The sequence below is a fragment of the Spodoptera frugiperda genome, chromosome 4 (assembly GCF_023101765.2).
Source record: "Spodoptera frugiperda isolate SF20-4 chromosome 4, AGI-APGP_CSIRO_Sfru_2.0, whole genome shotgun sequence".
In the NCBI taxonomy this organism is placed as follows: domain Eukaryota; kingdom Metazoa; phylum Arthropoda; class Insecta; order Lepidoptera; family Noctuidae; genus Spodoptera; species Spodoptera frugiperda.
The window spans coordinates 5,274,388-5,288,944 of NC_064215.1; the positions used below are offsets into that span (position 1 = coordinate 5,274,388).

Consider the following 14,557-nt stretch of genomic DNA (forward strand, 5'->3'; position numbering starts at 1 on the left):
CACGTATCGCTTTGTTAGCCGTAAGTGGGTAGTCGACACATCAATCAGGCGCGTACGCATAACGTGAGTGAATATATTCGAAGAACATACTTCAAAGGCAGCAAGTAGATGTACCAGCTAAATTTGGGATCGTTTGAAACTTTGTAGAACATGTGATGCGTTGAAGAGTAGTCTGAGCAACATACTTAAGTACTCTCGAGATAAAAGAAGCAAGTACTTTCAACCACTGTTTTGTTTCATGTTATGGTATTTTACAGTGTAAAGTTATGTCCTACGGGCTGTAAACAATCTTGTGTACGTGCTGTTAAACTTGTTTATTGTTTAGTTCCGATTGAAATAAAATAATACTATCTTCATGCGTCTATTTGTTTCATTCCCTTTTATGATGTAGCATGTATTGTGGGGTTGAATATAGTGCGTTAACTACAACTATCATCTCAGGTTATATACGTAGCTTAGACTTAAATATATTTATGAGACGTCATAAATTGTGTGATGACACATATTTTTCTTGTTACATCATGTTACTGATAACTTAAATGAGGTACTCAAAGTCTTCATATTCAATTCTGGTGTTCAGCAGAATTTTTGACTCTTAATACAACAGTTTTTCTTTTAAAATCCTTATGAAATACCTTTGCCAGCCAATGTTATCAAAGATATGCTAAAAGAAAATATTATCTAAAGAGAGATGAAAATGCGTACTAAGTAGACAGCGTTATAAAAATATTTGGTAACTTGTTAGTGGCCTTTCATAGCGACTACAAGTTCGTACCTTTACTTAACTAATACTCTATTCATGCTTTTGCATATTTTAAAAGTATTAGGCGTGATAGAGCTCCTCGTCTTCAATAAATATATTTCTAGACGAAAACATCACCGAAATTGTAACTTTATACTAGATGAAGTGATTTAAATCAATCGGTTGCCTTTTGAATTATGTATTTTTTGTATAATCAACTCGGGACTTTCCTAGAAATTCAATGGTTTTGGTACAAGTCGGTAATTGGGCCTCGTTTTTATGTTAATCGTGAACTATGACCATGAGATAAGTGGGGCAGCTTATCGAAGTTCAAACAACGGAAAGGAAAATTAGTACCACATACATTAATGTATCATCAAGGCCACTTTGAAATAAAAAAACCACATAAATGCACATATATTGCGAAAATATAGTATTCTTAAAGAGGTGCGAGACGCAGACATCGTAAATATACCTACGCCACGTTTTGTGCATACTTTGTATAGGTGTGTCATGTACTATGTATTTTCCAAACCGCAGCTGAAGCTGACATTTGTTATACAAGCGAAATGATAACATCACAAGATAATATACCATTCACATAAGAACATACCCGATGCAAATGTCGCTGGTAGAATATTATTATTGTATTTGTGGTACAAAGAGATTATCTCGATCGCGTTACGAGTTATGACATGTAGCTAATGTCGGATGAAGAGATGAATCAGATGTCGTAATCTGGGTTCTTGTATATGTTTCCTGTTCGATTTGTCATAAAGGTTTGGATTATAAGAAGGCATAATTTGTTTTTTATTTACTTACGTACACAAGAATGTTACACCTTTTAATCTCCAAACAGATGATCAGAGGTATGCAATGTAACACTCATTTTCTGCGTTATTTTGTAAAATCCATATTTAAGAGTAAGCCTAGCCAAAAAAATAAGCATAAGTTATTTTTAAAAGTATTTTACTATGCTGTGAATGCGTCATATATTTGTGATTATGTCGCACATCTTAGTTACCTTGACTATATACTATGGAGCAGTATTCCATTGACAACCATTGTGGGAGTAGAAAATGTAAACTTTTTGTCCGTTAATGTTAGTGCCTACGTAAAAATATTTATAGACAGTTTAACCTAAATAGAAAGGAAAAGTGTTTGAAATCCAAACGTAGGTAGATCATAATAGAAAGTAGAGTTTATTCAATCAAGCATAAACTTCCGTAGTTTACGAGGTAAACGTTTTAATTAATGTTGCTGTTGTTTCGCTAATTATGAATGATAATTTATTGAATAATATTTGAACTCGGACGTAGTGTCTGTGCGTCAACTTCAGTGTATTGATTTGTTGACATTGTTGGAGCTATTGACGTACACGTAACGACACAACAACTGCATGCATTGACATTCCGGCTCAATTATTGGATTTGACGCATTGTCTATCTTAATAGTACATTATGTACGTAGGGACATGTCTACGTTGTTAAATAGTCGTTATTGTCAGATAACGTGTCCGATAAATTAAACAACGATCCTAAATATGGCAATACATTTTAACTATTACAAGATCGACGTGTCACGCACAGTCCGTGTCGCGTATCATAAAAAAATACTAAATAAACATTATTCACTCAAACTTTTACCATTGTTTATTGTTCGTAGATACGTTAACTATCAGTGAGTTAAATTGATGAAATTATCGTTGTTACAAGACTTTAGACATGGTCTTATTAGTGAGCGGCCTAATTAGCAAATTGAATCACGCTTCAATACGCCTATCTGTATTATTTGCATGTGTGTTAGCTTGTATACACTTATCGTCGTTTAATTGCCTCTCTGACCTGTCTGTTCGATATATCTTCATTTTATGGATACGATTCCGAGAAACGCGATTCAATTGTTGTGTCTTTGTTGATATCTCGTGTTATTCAGTACCTACAGAAATAATATACGTTCGTCGTGTCGAGAGGGGCCCGTTGCGTAGTGCGTGTGGCGAATTTGGCGAGGCGTTTGTGTAGGGGTGGCAGTCGGCTGGCAGCATGGGCAGGGTGACTGAGGGCGAGGGCTGCCTGCGACGGAACCTTCGCCCTGATGACCCACATCCGCGCGCCCCGCCGCCGCCGCCGCCGCGCTCTCTGCCGCATTTCTTTCTAGGTATATTCACCGTCTCAATTAGAACGTCATTAGTTTCACTTCTCTTCTATTGTCATTACTTCAAAATAATGATGCTGATTCAATGTGACGGTAGTTAAGTTAAAGTGTAGTAATATATTATTAACTGCACTATAGTTGCAAAATTATAATTTGCATTAAAATATGAAATATTAAAGGAAGTAAATTATATAATTTAACTAAGAAAGTGCGCACCTACGTTGTTTATCCAATACAGAATACTGGGAATTTCGAAGTAGTAAGTAGTTCTAGTTGAATAACACTTTATAATTATCAACTTAGCATCCTTAATTTAAAAATAGTCTTAAATTACACTGTTGCTTTAAGCACTTACCTAATTAAAACTATCTTTTGGTAAATATTTATGTTAGCCAGATCCAGAGCATTGTTTGTCTTCTACCAACTGATAATAATGTTATCACAGTTATCAGTTCAACACACCTACTAGTGACTTCAGTTTCATGTCTGCTTGCTATGTTGTGTACGCTCTCACTATGTTTGTTTTGTATTTAAAAGTAAGTTTGAGTAACTCTATTACTTTCTTTTTACCCTGTGGATTACACTACTAAAATGAAAGCTACCAGGTTCAATAAGTAACTCAAATAACCATTTAGGTATCACAAAATGTTTTAAATTTAAACAAACAATTTTACTCTTTGTTGTGTTGGCGGTGCATTTCATTGGTACAAGACCACGTGGTTGTCGTGATATGGTGAACTATGAAATTAATAATATTATGATGAGCAGTAGTCGGAGCGAGGTATTGAGTCGGCGTGACAGCGGCGGCGCAGCGTTGACGCAGCGGGTGGCGTGGTGAAGCAAGAGGTGGAGCGAGTGGGAGAGCGGACTGCGGAGTGCGGGCGCAGGTGTACTGACCGGTGTGCGCGGGCGGGTCGGGCGGCTCGGGCGGCGGCGACGGCTCGGTGGTGTTGGAAGGCGCGCTCGCGCAAGCGGCCGCCGACGGCGCATCTTCCGCGGCGCGGGCGGAGGGCGGCGGCGACGGGCCGGGGGGAGGCGCGCAGAGCGCGACCAGCCGCAGCAGCGCCACGCACCACCACCAGAGCACGGCGGCCAGCGCGCGGGCAGCGCGCCCGACGCGGCCCGGGGCCCTCTCGCGACCGAAATACGCGCACCGTTGACTCGTGCACCGGCGAGCTCGTTCCCTCACCCGGGTATTCGTGCGGCGTCGGGACGGCTGGCGAAGCGACGCGGGTGCGCGCGCGCGGCCACACGGCGACTGGGGCGCCGTTCCCGAGAGCGTACGACCGCGCCCGAACACTATTTCGGGAGCGACGCTCCGCGCCGCTGCCGCCGCCCGCCCGCCGCACGCTGCCAATTTTACGCGAAATTGCGGGCGGGCGGTGATGCGATATGTACCACGCCGCGGCCACCTGCATCTGCGCTACCGGTGCACTGCTCAATAACATTCTGTAGGGATTTGCCTTTTTCATTGAGGGGTTTTTTGCGAGGAGAAGTTGAGGGCGCGGATCCGCACGCCGCTGCTTCGCCGCCGCCGCTCGACACGTGCGCCACCCGTCTACTCAAAATAGTCGGCGGCGAACGTGCTGCTGGCCCGTGTCAATAGATACAATGTCGCAGCTATTGGCAAGGAAACAGAGACTCGCACTATCTCACTGTCTCGCGCTCTCTGTGTTGTGAATTCTTATGCACGGTTTATATTTAGATGTAAAATTATTTCTGATATAGATAGGTGTTTGACATTACGTTGAACTCTCATACGTCGGGAAGCTCCACCTGTATAAATATTCTGTGCCATAGCAGCGTAATGTTTGAAATGTTATTTAGTAAATCTGTCATGTACCGTACCTAAATAATAAGCAACGGCTAAAATCTAGAAACAATATAACACCTCTCAATAAATGTCTCGTGTCATAATTAACAGTCATAAAATATGAAATGATAATAAACTATTTTCATTGTTGAATTCAAATTATGATTTGATGACGTCAATAAATATAATGATGCAACGATTTAATATTAATGTTAGAATGAACTCGCTGGTTTTCATAGGAAATGTTTAATATGATTGCATATTACGAAATCAGTTAAAGACGAGTAACAAAATAAATGTATAGTTCAAAAAGCAAAAAAAATCACTTCACAAAAAACCTATTTTGCTTTTTACTTTTTGTGGATTTTTAATTTTTGGTTTTGTAGTCGCTTCTTTTAAACGCAGTTTTTTATTTTTATTGTTTGTTTAACAGGCCTGATATACTGTGTTTAACCCAGAGGAGTACAAAGTTCTCATTAATATAAAATAATCAACCCCAAACGACAGGTAGTTACTGTTAACCGTTGAGGAGTTCCCTTAGCTATCATACTACTTCATCATGAGGCCTTCCTAATGAAATTAGTTAAAAATAAAATTTTAATCATATACGTGCTTGACTGCTCGTCATCAGGAGAAATCCAATGATCCCAAAATCAACCTTTTTACTATTAGGCAGTGGAGTTAGTCGACTAATGGGCAGGCAGTTTACACTATTTTAAATCTGTATTATATTGTAAGCTGTGTTACATAGGCTACTATTCATATTGGTTTATTGGGTATGCATGTGTGAGTGCATGGGTGCATGAAAATCTTAAGATAAGGCGAGTGTAGCATTTAAACAGTATGTGGTAAGGATAAAAAGAAAGAGGACGATAAAAGAAAAATGAGGTGGTTGCTAGGATGACGTCTGATGGAAGGAAATCGAATCAAATACCATAGAATGAGAGCAGGAAGACGGACAGATGAATGAAAAAATAGTTTTACTCAGTGTAATAAGTACGTTTTTTTGAGCACGCATGATAAATTTCTTTTGTAAAATTTCTTCATTGTGAAACGATACAAGTTAGACACTTAATTATCATGTCCCTCTTGTTTTTTTATTCTATATAGTAGATACTTTAAGCCGTTATAAGTCTTAGTAATGAGGATTTATTACCAAATGGATTGGAAATTGCCGCGTCGGTGGTAATAGGCTTTAACCAGTGGCCTAATAAAGGTTGTATGGTTGTATAATATTAGGTCATCGTTCCATAATAGATTATTATTTTCACTTGCGACCTGATTTTGGGATCATGGTATATTGTAATACAATCGGTATAAACATACTCAAAAGAAAGCATAATCCTTATTAATAGTGATAGTTTTTATTTTTTTGTGGGGGGAATTCATCTAATGACTTCTCTCGCCAGGGCGAGGCGAGAGGGAGTGTCAGATTCTTACTGACTAAAAACAACTCCGTTCCTACTCCTGCTTGTCGAGCCGGAGCCCCGAGGTAAGCCCGCAAGGTAGTCCCCAGCTCCGGATCAGTAATAGTACATTGGAAAGTAATATAGACTACATTTTTCATTTGATCACAGAGGAGAAAGTGTGGGTAACAGATGGTTATACTTAAAATTAAAATCTCAAATCTAAATCTAAATCTAAATCTAAAATCTAAAATCTAAAATCTAAAATCTAAAATCTAAAATCTAAAATCTAAAATCTAAAATCTAAAATCTAAAATCTAAATCTAATTTTAAATAAAGGCATGTATACATATTCCTATCTCAAGGAAGGAACTGGGAAAACGCTGGGATGATAAAGATGATATTTTTATCTTAAATGATTAAATGTATGCAAGAAGTCTATATAAAAGGTAATTATTTTACTAACAATTAATCGTGGTATCACGAAAAAAATATTTTAAATAATATTGACGATAATGAAAAATACTGGTCACGTATTTTATTTTTATTTTGTCGTCTAAAAATACAATACTTACACAAAACGATTAAAATGTAGGAGTAGGAGCTAATTACGCCACTTTTATAGTAAAGTATAAAACGTACACAAAAGTGACGTCACATAAACCTATATCCTGAACTAGAAGACTTACTATAGGGGTTTTTATGGGATAGGGTGGCAAAAAGCAGACGCATCACCTGATGGTAAGCAATCAGCGCCTTCCATAGAAACCTGCCGACTTGTGAAGTTATGAGTACTTTGCCGAGGGCTTGATGTTTAACATATTTGGGGATTTAAAATCTCAATCATACGGAATACAACGCAAGAGTATTTCCACGCCAGTTTACTATGAGGCCGTGGCAATACTCTTGTTGAGCCGGGCCATTGTGGGTCTCCCACAATTACATGAATGCACATGTTACACCAGCTTATTATCAAATCTGTAAGATGTTGTTCAGTAGCTGACCATCCAGCTACTGCATCAACCGTGCAGTTACACTTTATGTCTATTGATTAGAATACAATTTTAAAGTTCAGTTAATACAATTATATCTTAATAAATAAATGTTGAAAGCTAACAGTCACATAATTTAAATCCAGAGTTACATTTCGTAATGTCGTAAGTTGCCCAGATTTTTTTCATTGAATCGTTTTCAGGACTACTATGTGTATGACTGAGTGTCATTTAATAACTGGCGCTTTGTGTATCATCATATACCAAATCGACCAAAGTGTTGGAGGTGTAGTTATAAATTGGCAGATCATTCGAACTTATTACAGACTGTATTAAATGACTTTTCTGTAAATAGTCATAGTAATGTTAACGTTTTCCGTAAAGAGTTAAAGGTAAAAATTCAAGAAGCCAATGATACATTTTTAAATGGATGTATAGCATGTTAAGTTAGAAAAGGATTAAAGTAATATTATTATGTGACAGTAGAAACTAGCTCGTTGATAGAGTACTACTGTTGGTCTCGATATCTGGATTGATAACCTTAATTGTGTTTATTGTATTTTGGAAATTCTCAGTAGTAACATAGTGGTGTCGGGGAAGGTGACAATTTTATGGCAATATACCCTTGGACTCATTACATAACTGGTGTAAAGGTAGTGTTACATTTCCCTTCACCTCTACCAGGAAATAAAAGGCGTGATTCCATATATTATGTATGGAGATAGTGGTAGATGCAACGTGACCATGTGACATCGCAGGCTGCGCTAGGCGGCGGCGCGGCGCGGTCACTGCACCGAGGTCGCGATGCACCGGAGCATGTGGCCACTTCACGCCCCGCACCCCGCACCCCGCACCCTCTGCCGACACAGCCTTGCGAACAAGATACGAAAGAACAGCGACTTTTAATCTAGTGACCTTTCAGATGTACATATTTTGGTAGGTTTCCCTGATAATATACATATAACTTGCATTCACAACAATAAATCACGTTAGGGAAAGTCACACCAGACGATATAAAAATGCTGCTCATTTTGTTCATAGACTAAGCGGATACGTATAACATTTGGTATTATTTTTGTATAAATTAGTAACGGCTGTGTACGGCTGGTGCCATATGTCCACTCAAAGGTGGGTAGTCTACTCAAAAACAGCCAGCTGAACCATATAGACATTGATTTTTAAATTATGAAAAACAGATTACAGTTACAATATGGATTTCAGATCCCGCTTTGCTTATACATCGAGACCTCTTGGTCCGCTCTCACCGGTTACTTTAAATTTTCATTAGCACGGCGGACCGCCGCCCGCCTCTCGCCGCCCGGGCGCCGACGACGTCTGCAATTACATTTCGCAATTTACAAATTGTCTTTTTATTTACGATGTATGCTTTCGTGAACACTTGCTTTATCCTTAACTTGTTTAAATTGCACCCTTTTCCTTCAAGTGTATTTTTATTCATTCCCAATTATACCTTTCGCTTTAAAACAGTTTGCAAGTAACATTTTATTTGCCTAAACTTTATATGAATCTTTATTATTTTTTTAATTATTCATATAAATATCATTTACATAATAGTTATTTGTAATAAAATAACATTTTACGTGGAAATTGACAGTTGAGATTAGTTAATTACTGACGTTTTGATGTCTGCACGCGTTGATGTCTTTTGTTCTATTGAAGATTTTGGTCTCTTGATCAATGAAAATCCGAACTTAACAAAAGATTACACTTATTTATATTTTGTTGCATATTATATAACAAGGTACCTGAATTAGGCAACTGAAAGATTTAATTAATAGTTTATTTTAGTTTAATTAAAACTGAAAGATAAAGAGTTACGTTTCGGTAACAGCGAATTACACATTATTGGAATCTAAGGATTTTCATAGGCTAAAAAATAATAAAAAAGGAAGACTAAAATATGTACAACTTAAAACATTAAAATTATATTTAGGATTTTTATTAATTACAAATATAAAATAAGACGTAAATAAGACGATACGAAAAATACGATTAGTGCTGAAAATATTTCTCGTAGCAGAAGGATTGACAAATTGATTAAATCCTGAGTCTGTACACAAAGCTTTGTGTGTTATAGGACTTATAGGCCTGTAAAAATGGATTTTTAAATATATTAAATATTCTATCTTCCTTCTTATGGGTTTCCCAAGAATTGTGTCAATATGAGGCGCATGTTCAGCCTCACATGGAATACTGTTCTCATGTTTAGGGGGCAGTATCAGCTTCTTCCTCTGGACCACGTTTAGCGGCGGCGTGCGGTTGGGATTGTTGAGTGTCAGGATAATTCAAACCGACTTGACATTTTGGCAATGCGTACAGATCTACCGTCGTTGTGCATTCTCTATCGCTTAAACCACGGGGAGTGTTCTAAGGATTTTTTTGGTCTGATACCCGCCGTGTCTGTTCGCCATCGACCTACACAACATCACTTTCATCTCGATCATATAGATGGTTGGCAGGCCACAACTGTGCGATTCTCACGAACCTTTCTGCCTCGGACAATAAATTGTGGAATAAGCTGTCGTTGGTGGTATTTCCAAACTGATACGACCTTCAAACCTTCAAAAAGAGCGTATTCCGTTTTAAATGGCCGGCAACGCACTTGTGACTCCTCTGATGTTGTGGGTGTCCCTGTCCATGGGCGTTGATCGCTTACTATCAGGTGATCCACCAGCTCGTTTACCCCCGTAATCCATAAAAATATATACTAATCGTTTTAAAATGAAAATGTCTTTATATTTAAATACTAGCGGACCCGACAGACGTTGTCCTGTCTACACGTTAATTTGAAAAATTTATTCTTTTTTTAATAAGCTAAAACATTCTGGACCTTTTTGATGAAAATTATTATTCAAATGTTATGACAATATCTAACGTCATTAATATTTGACACTGCGGTGGTAGCGCCGTCCGTCGGATCCGATGTAAAACATTCCAAAATCAACAACTACTAATAAATTAAAAATTAATTAAAAAAACATTGTCCAGCGGACAAAATTGTGAATCTAAACCATTCTCAGATCCTCTTGAACACACACAAAAATTTTCATCAAAATCCATCTAGTCGTTTAAGAGGAGTTCAGTGACATACACACGTACAGAAGAATTATATATATAAAGATAAATGTTAATCCTCAAAAAGGAATTCTTGTAAGTGTGAAGTACAAATACATAAAATAAAACTGTCTTTCACATAAGAGTTAATACAAACATTTTCCACTCAAACAGTCTGTATGTTTCCATCACACGTAGGCTTATCTTTCGTTCTATTTCCACGCTATTAACTTTGGTGTAACGTTCCCCGGTAGTGGCAGTAGTTGGCAAGTTCACTCTTCAAACAAAGTAGTGTCGTGAGCATTGTTGGCGCCACTGAACTAAGGCCTGCCGACTGCAGCCTTTGTTCGCTTGTTAACACCACACACTTAGTAAGTACAGCTTTGTATGAGATTTATTAAGGTTGCAGATTTGTTAAGGTTGTAAAGGTATTTAGCACCACTTTGGAATTTTAGTAATTTAAGTTTGTAATTATATGACGTTATGATTCGGTTTAGTTTATTTAGAATAGTGATATTTTCATTATTTGTTTTGAAATACAATGTAAAGTTGATGGTATAGGGTCCCTGAAAATATCGCATTTACAGAAAACTAAAGTTTTACTTTATATCTTTGTGTTACTTGTTTATTGTTTTCTTGATAATATGCAAGTATAGCATCATGGCGACCTGCCAAACTTGGGCCCAATCACCATATTTGTTGTCATGCTCGCTGAATGCACTTCGCTCGTGTAAATGCAGTCAAATCCTTGCTCGCTGCATGACGTGTAAATTTTCAACAATCGATGTATAAGGCTTGCAAAAGGTTGACAGGATAATGGATGTTTTTAAATTGACAGATATCAAGATTGTTGCGTATGAATTCTTAAGTACTATCGAGATGCAAAGATGATATCTTACGACAAGATTACTTATCTGTTGTAATCGCTTTATGCATAGTAACTATGATCAAATTCGTCTTATGTTAAAATTAGTTATACTATTATAGTTCTGACTCAGACGTCAGAAAGTCTGTATTAGGCTTTAAGGTTCAATATACCACATGTAAGTCGCAGACGGTCTAATAGTTAACCGCAACACAAAAACTTGTTTTGACTATCGTCTTCAATTATTTTACCTCCACCAGACTGCCACAATTAGGAAACTAGTTGGATCTTAGGCAATAGTAGCGTTTCTATTATGCATTTGTCTAGTAATTTATACATATTAAGTGTTTTGTGTGTGAGAATCGTGCATCCCGTAAAGGAATCATGCCTTTTGTTCTGCTGTATCGAGCGAGTAGCATTAAAGAGTGGGCAGTGTCGTGTAATCAATCGGAGTTATCTGTTTACGTGTGGAGCGTCGACCTCGCGCCCCCGCGCCCCGCGCCCCCGTCCCGCGCCCTGCCGCGTGGTACCCCCCCGGGTCGGGCGCCACCGCGGGCCCAGCCGCGGCCCGCGCTTATCGCTCGCTGTGCACCCGGTGTTCCGCTTTGTTCTCAATTCCACGCTGACTTTGTATACATGCGTATGTGCAATTAATTGTTTGCATATAATATGTCTATTGTAGTCTCAGTGCTGTCTGAACATTTGCTGTAAACCATTACAATGGAATTGACAATGGTACTACAATAGGTCCTTTTGATTGCTGATCTAAACATAAACACATCAATCACAAACAACGTCTGGATTTCTTTGTAAAGATGCTGTACGAACTTCGTAGCAATAATGACGTAACAGACTGACTATGTGTCTACCGTTCATTCCATCTTTCACTAAAATTAAAATAAGCCGTGACACAAGATCACGTTATTCAGTGACGGGTCTCCAGATATATAGACTGCGATAAAATCATCTGAGGATTTCGGTACACTGCTTCATTTCAACACATCACTAGCAATAAAACGGACTTCAATAGACAAGATTTATATCTTGTAAATGCCATTCGTCTCTCTGGTCCTTCTAGACGAATTTTATTAATTTATGCATAATCTTGTTATATTATTACTATCTCCAACGTTTACATGACGCTACTATGATATATTCAGTCTGTGATGTTGTGAAGTTTTATTAGTGTCGTCTAGTCTTTCTAATACACATGTATGAATAATATAGTAAGCCGAAATATTTGTAAAGAACTTGGGATTACGAATTCTCGACGACTCTCTAAAGAGATATAGAATATCGATGATTACTGGTGTTGACCCGACAATGTCTAGACTATATGAAATGTTAATAACAAAGTGATTGGAACAACCAATCAGACTAATGTTATGGCATTTATTTCGACACCTCGCTCCGAACTCGGTTTTAATAAATATCTTTAAGTTCATGTCGACATTCAATTATTCTCACATTCTCTTTAGTGATTTATTTTTGCTCGCAAATATTAGTTGTTTTATTTAATTCGTGAAGGTCATAATTTTTAAACGTGTAGGCTATTTCTCATAAAGTGGTGATCAAAATATTTCGACATACAGGAGTAATAAACTCAGCCTTAATTTGGTATCTAGCTTGTAGTTTAGTAGAAAGTCATAATTATTATAATTAATTGCAGAAAGTTATTTCGGTAATTTCAAGTTGCCTTAGAAGGAAGATAGAAATACATATACTCCAAAATTGTAAGTTTGGGTGAAATGGGTTGACGAGAATGTTCCATGGCTACATAAACATAAAGCTACATGTATGTGCATGTAGTGACGTGCACCTTGCGGGTCGCATTGCACTGCCAGTTTAGCAACCCGACGCCTACCCGCGGCGACCGCGACCGCCGAGAAAAAAACCACCCGACTTCCTGCTCCGTCTCGACCATCCGACTTCGCAACTTGATACAATGTATGTACTCTTATATACCTACACATCCATGTATACACGTATTTTTCCTTATTTTACTGGATTACTAAGCAGTCAATACCGATTGGCTTAGTGTGTTTATTTCAATAAGTCTAACCACACTAGAACATTTTGTTTTAGTTTAATTCAAACCGAACGGAGAATTAACTTAACAAAAGAACATTTACAACTTCCAAAATCTTGTCAAAATTATATTACACATATTAAAAGTAACAGGGTAACGACCTCACCGCCCGCATCAAACAGCTTAAGAATATGCATACCATTAGCTGCATCGTAAACTTAATTTTTTGCAGATCGACCTTAAATAACCTGAGTCGTTGAATGCATAATTATTTTAAAACGTTGCATTAGAGACACGTATGGATGTAGGTAATGCAATGTCCATCTGAGAGTAGAGGTCAGCGTCAGACTGCACCGCGGTGGTGTGTGCGTGTGTAAGTGAAATCGGACGATGCACCGGTTGTTGGTGTGCGTGAGTGGCAGTCGCGCGGCGCAGCCTCCATGCGTCTGCGGCCTGTCTAGACACCCCCCTCCCGCGCCGCTCGCCCCCACCCCGCCCGGCTGCTGTGGTTAACACTACTTGGTAACAATTTCATTTGGTCAGGCTTTAATATCCATCCCATGTGGTTTTGGTGTAATCACTAATAGTTACAAAGTGCTTGTATGAAATATCCATTAACTGTCATAAGATTTGAAATGGCCATGATATTTAAAAAAAAATGAGTTTGGTTGTTTTCCATCAATATATACTGATGCAGTCATTAATATGTGTGTTTTTTTTTATAATTTACGTAAACGAATAAAGTGTATCGTGTACAATAACGCGTGGTGTTGATAATACATGACATCGATCAACTAATACCGAAATTAAAATCTACTCCTTGTCCTACCTCTTATATAATAGCATCTTGCCTTGAACTTATAATTTTAATAATAGTTTTTATTATTGCTTGACACGACTGATGCTCGCATATTGAGGGACAACTATATTATTATAGTTCTTCATCAATTACACCATTTTTCGATTATCATTATTGAGATAAAGGGTGGAGCTTAAACTTAAATATTTCAGTAATTCTGTCAGTTATTTTGCTTTAATTTATAATCCCAAGAAGCAATGAGTTAACTGGTAATCTCTGTGTGAATCTAAGTACCTCCCAGTGTAAGTGTTGTAGTTATTAGCAATGGGTCGTAAACACGTCATTACAGGCATTCCTGAAAGCTCTAAAGTTCACACATGCGTGACTCCAAGATATGCTGTTTTATCGCTCGATTCTCGACGCAAAGGAGTGGCCCGTAACAGCATGCTATATTCTCAAATACATTTACGTACATATATGGTCAGAATTTTAACATGTTTTACCTGTTTTAATTATTTATGTTTATTAATGTTTAATGTTCTCTGAAATAGTGAAGGCCGATCATGTAAAGAAATCTTCATTGTTTAGATCCGTCATCCTTATTTACATTGTATTAGTTAGTACATACTGAAAAATTAGGTACATAAAACTTAAGCTCAAAAATATTCTCAATACTTTTTGT

General features: G+C 37.7%; 1 protein-coding gene across 1 annotated transcript; it reads right to left on the minus strand.

The window, feature by feature from the left end:
- Positions 1 to 3,522: 3,522 nt before the first annotated feature.
- LOC126910645 (uncharacterized) lies at positions 3,523 to 5,571 on the minus strand. The gene has a single exon (XM_050693305.1). The coding sequence runs from the start codon at positions 4,366 to 4,368 to the stop codon at positions 3,652 to 3,654; it is 717 nt and encodes a 238-aa protein (XP_050549262.1). The 5' UTR covers positions 4,369 to 5,571; the 3' UTR covers positions 3,523 to 3,651.
- Between the last annotated feature and the right edge of the window lie 8,986 nt (positions 5,572 to 14,557).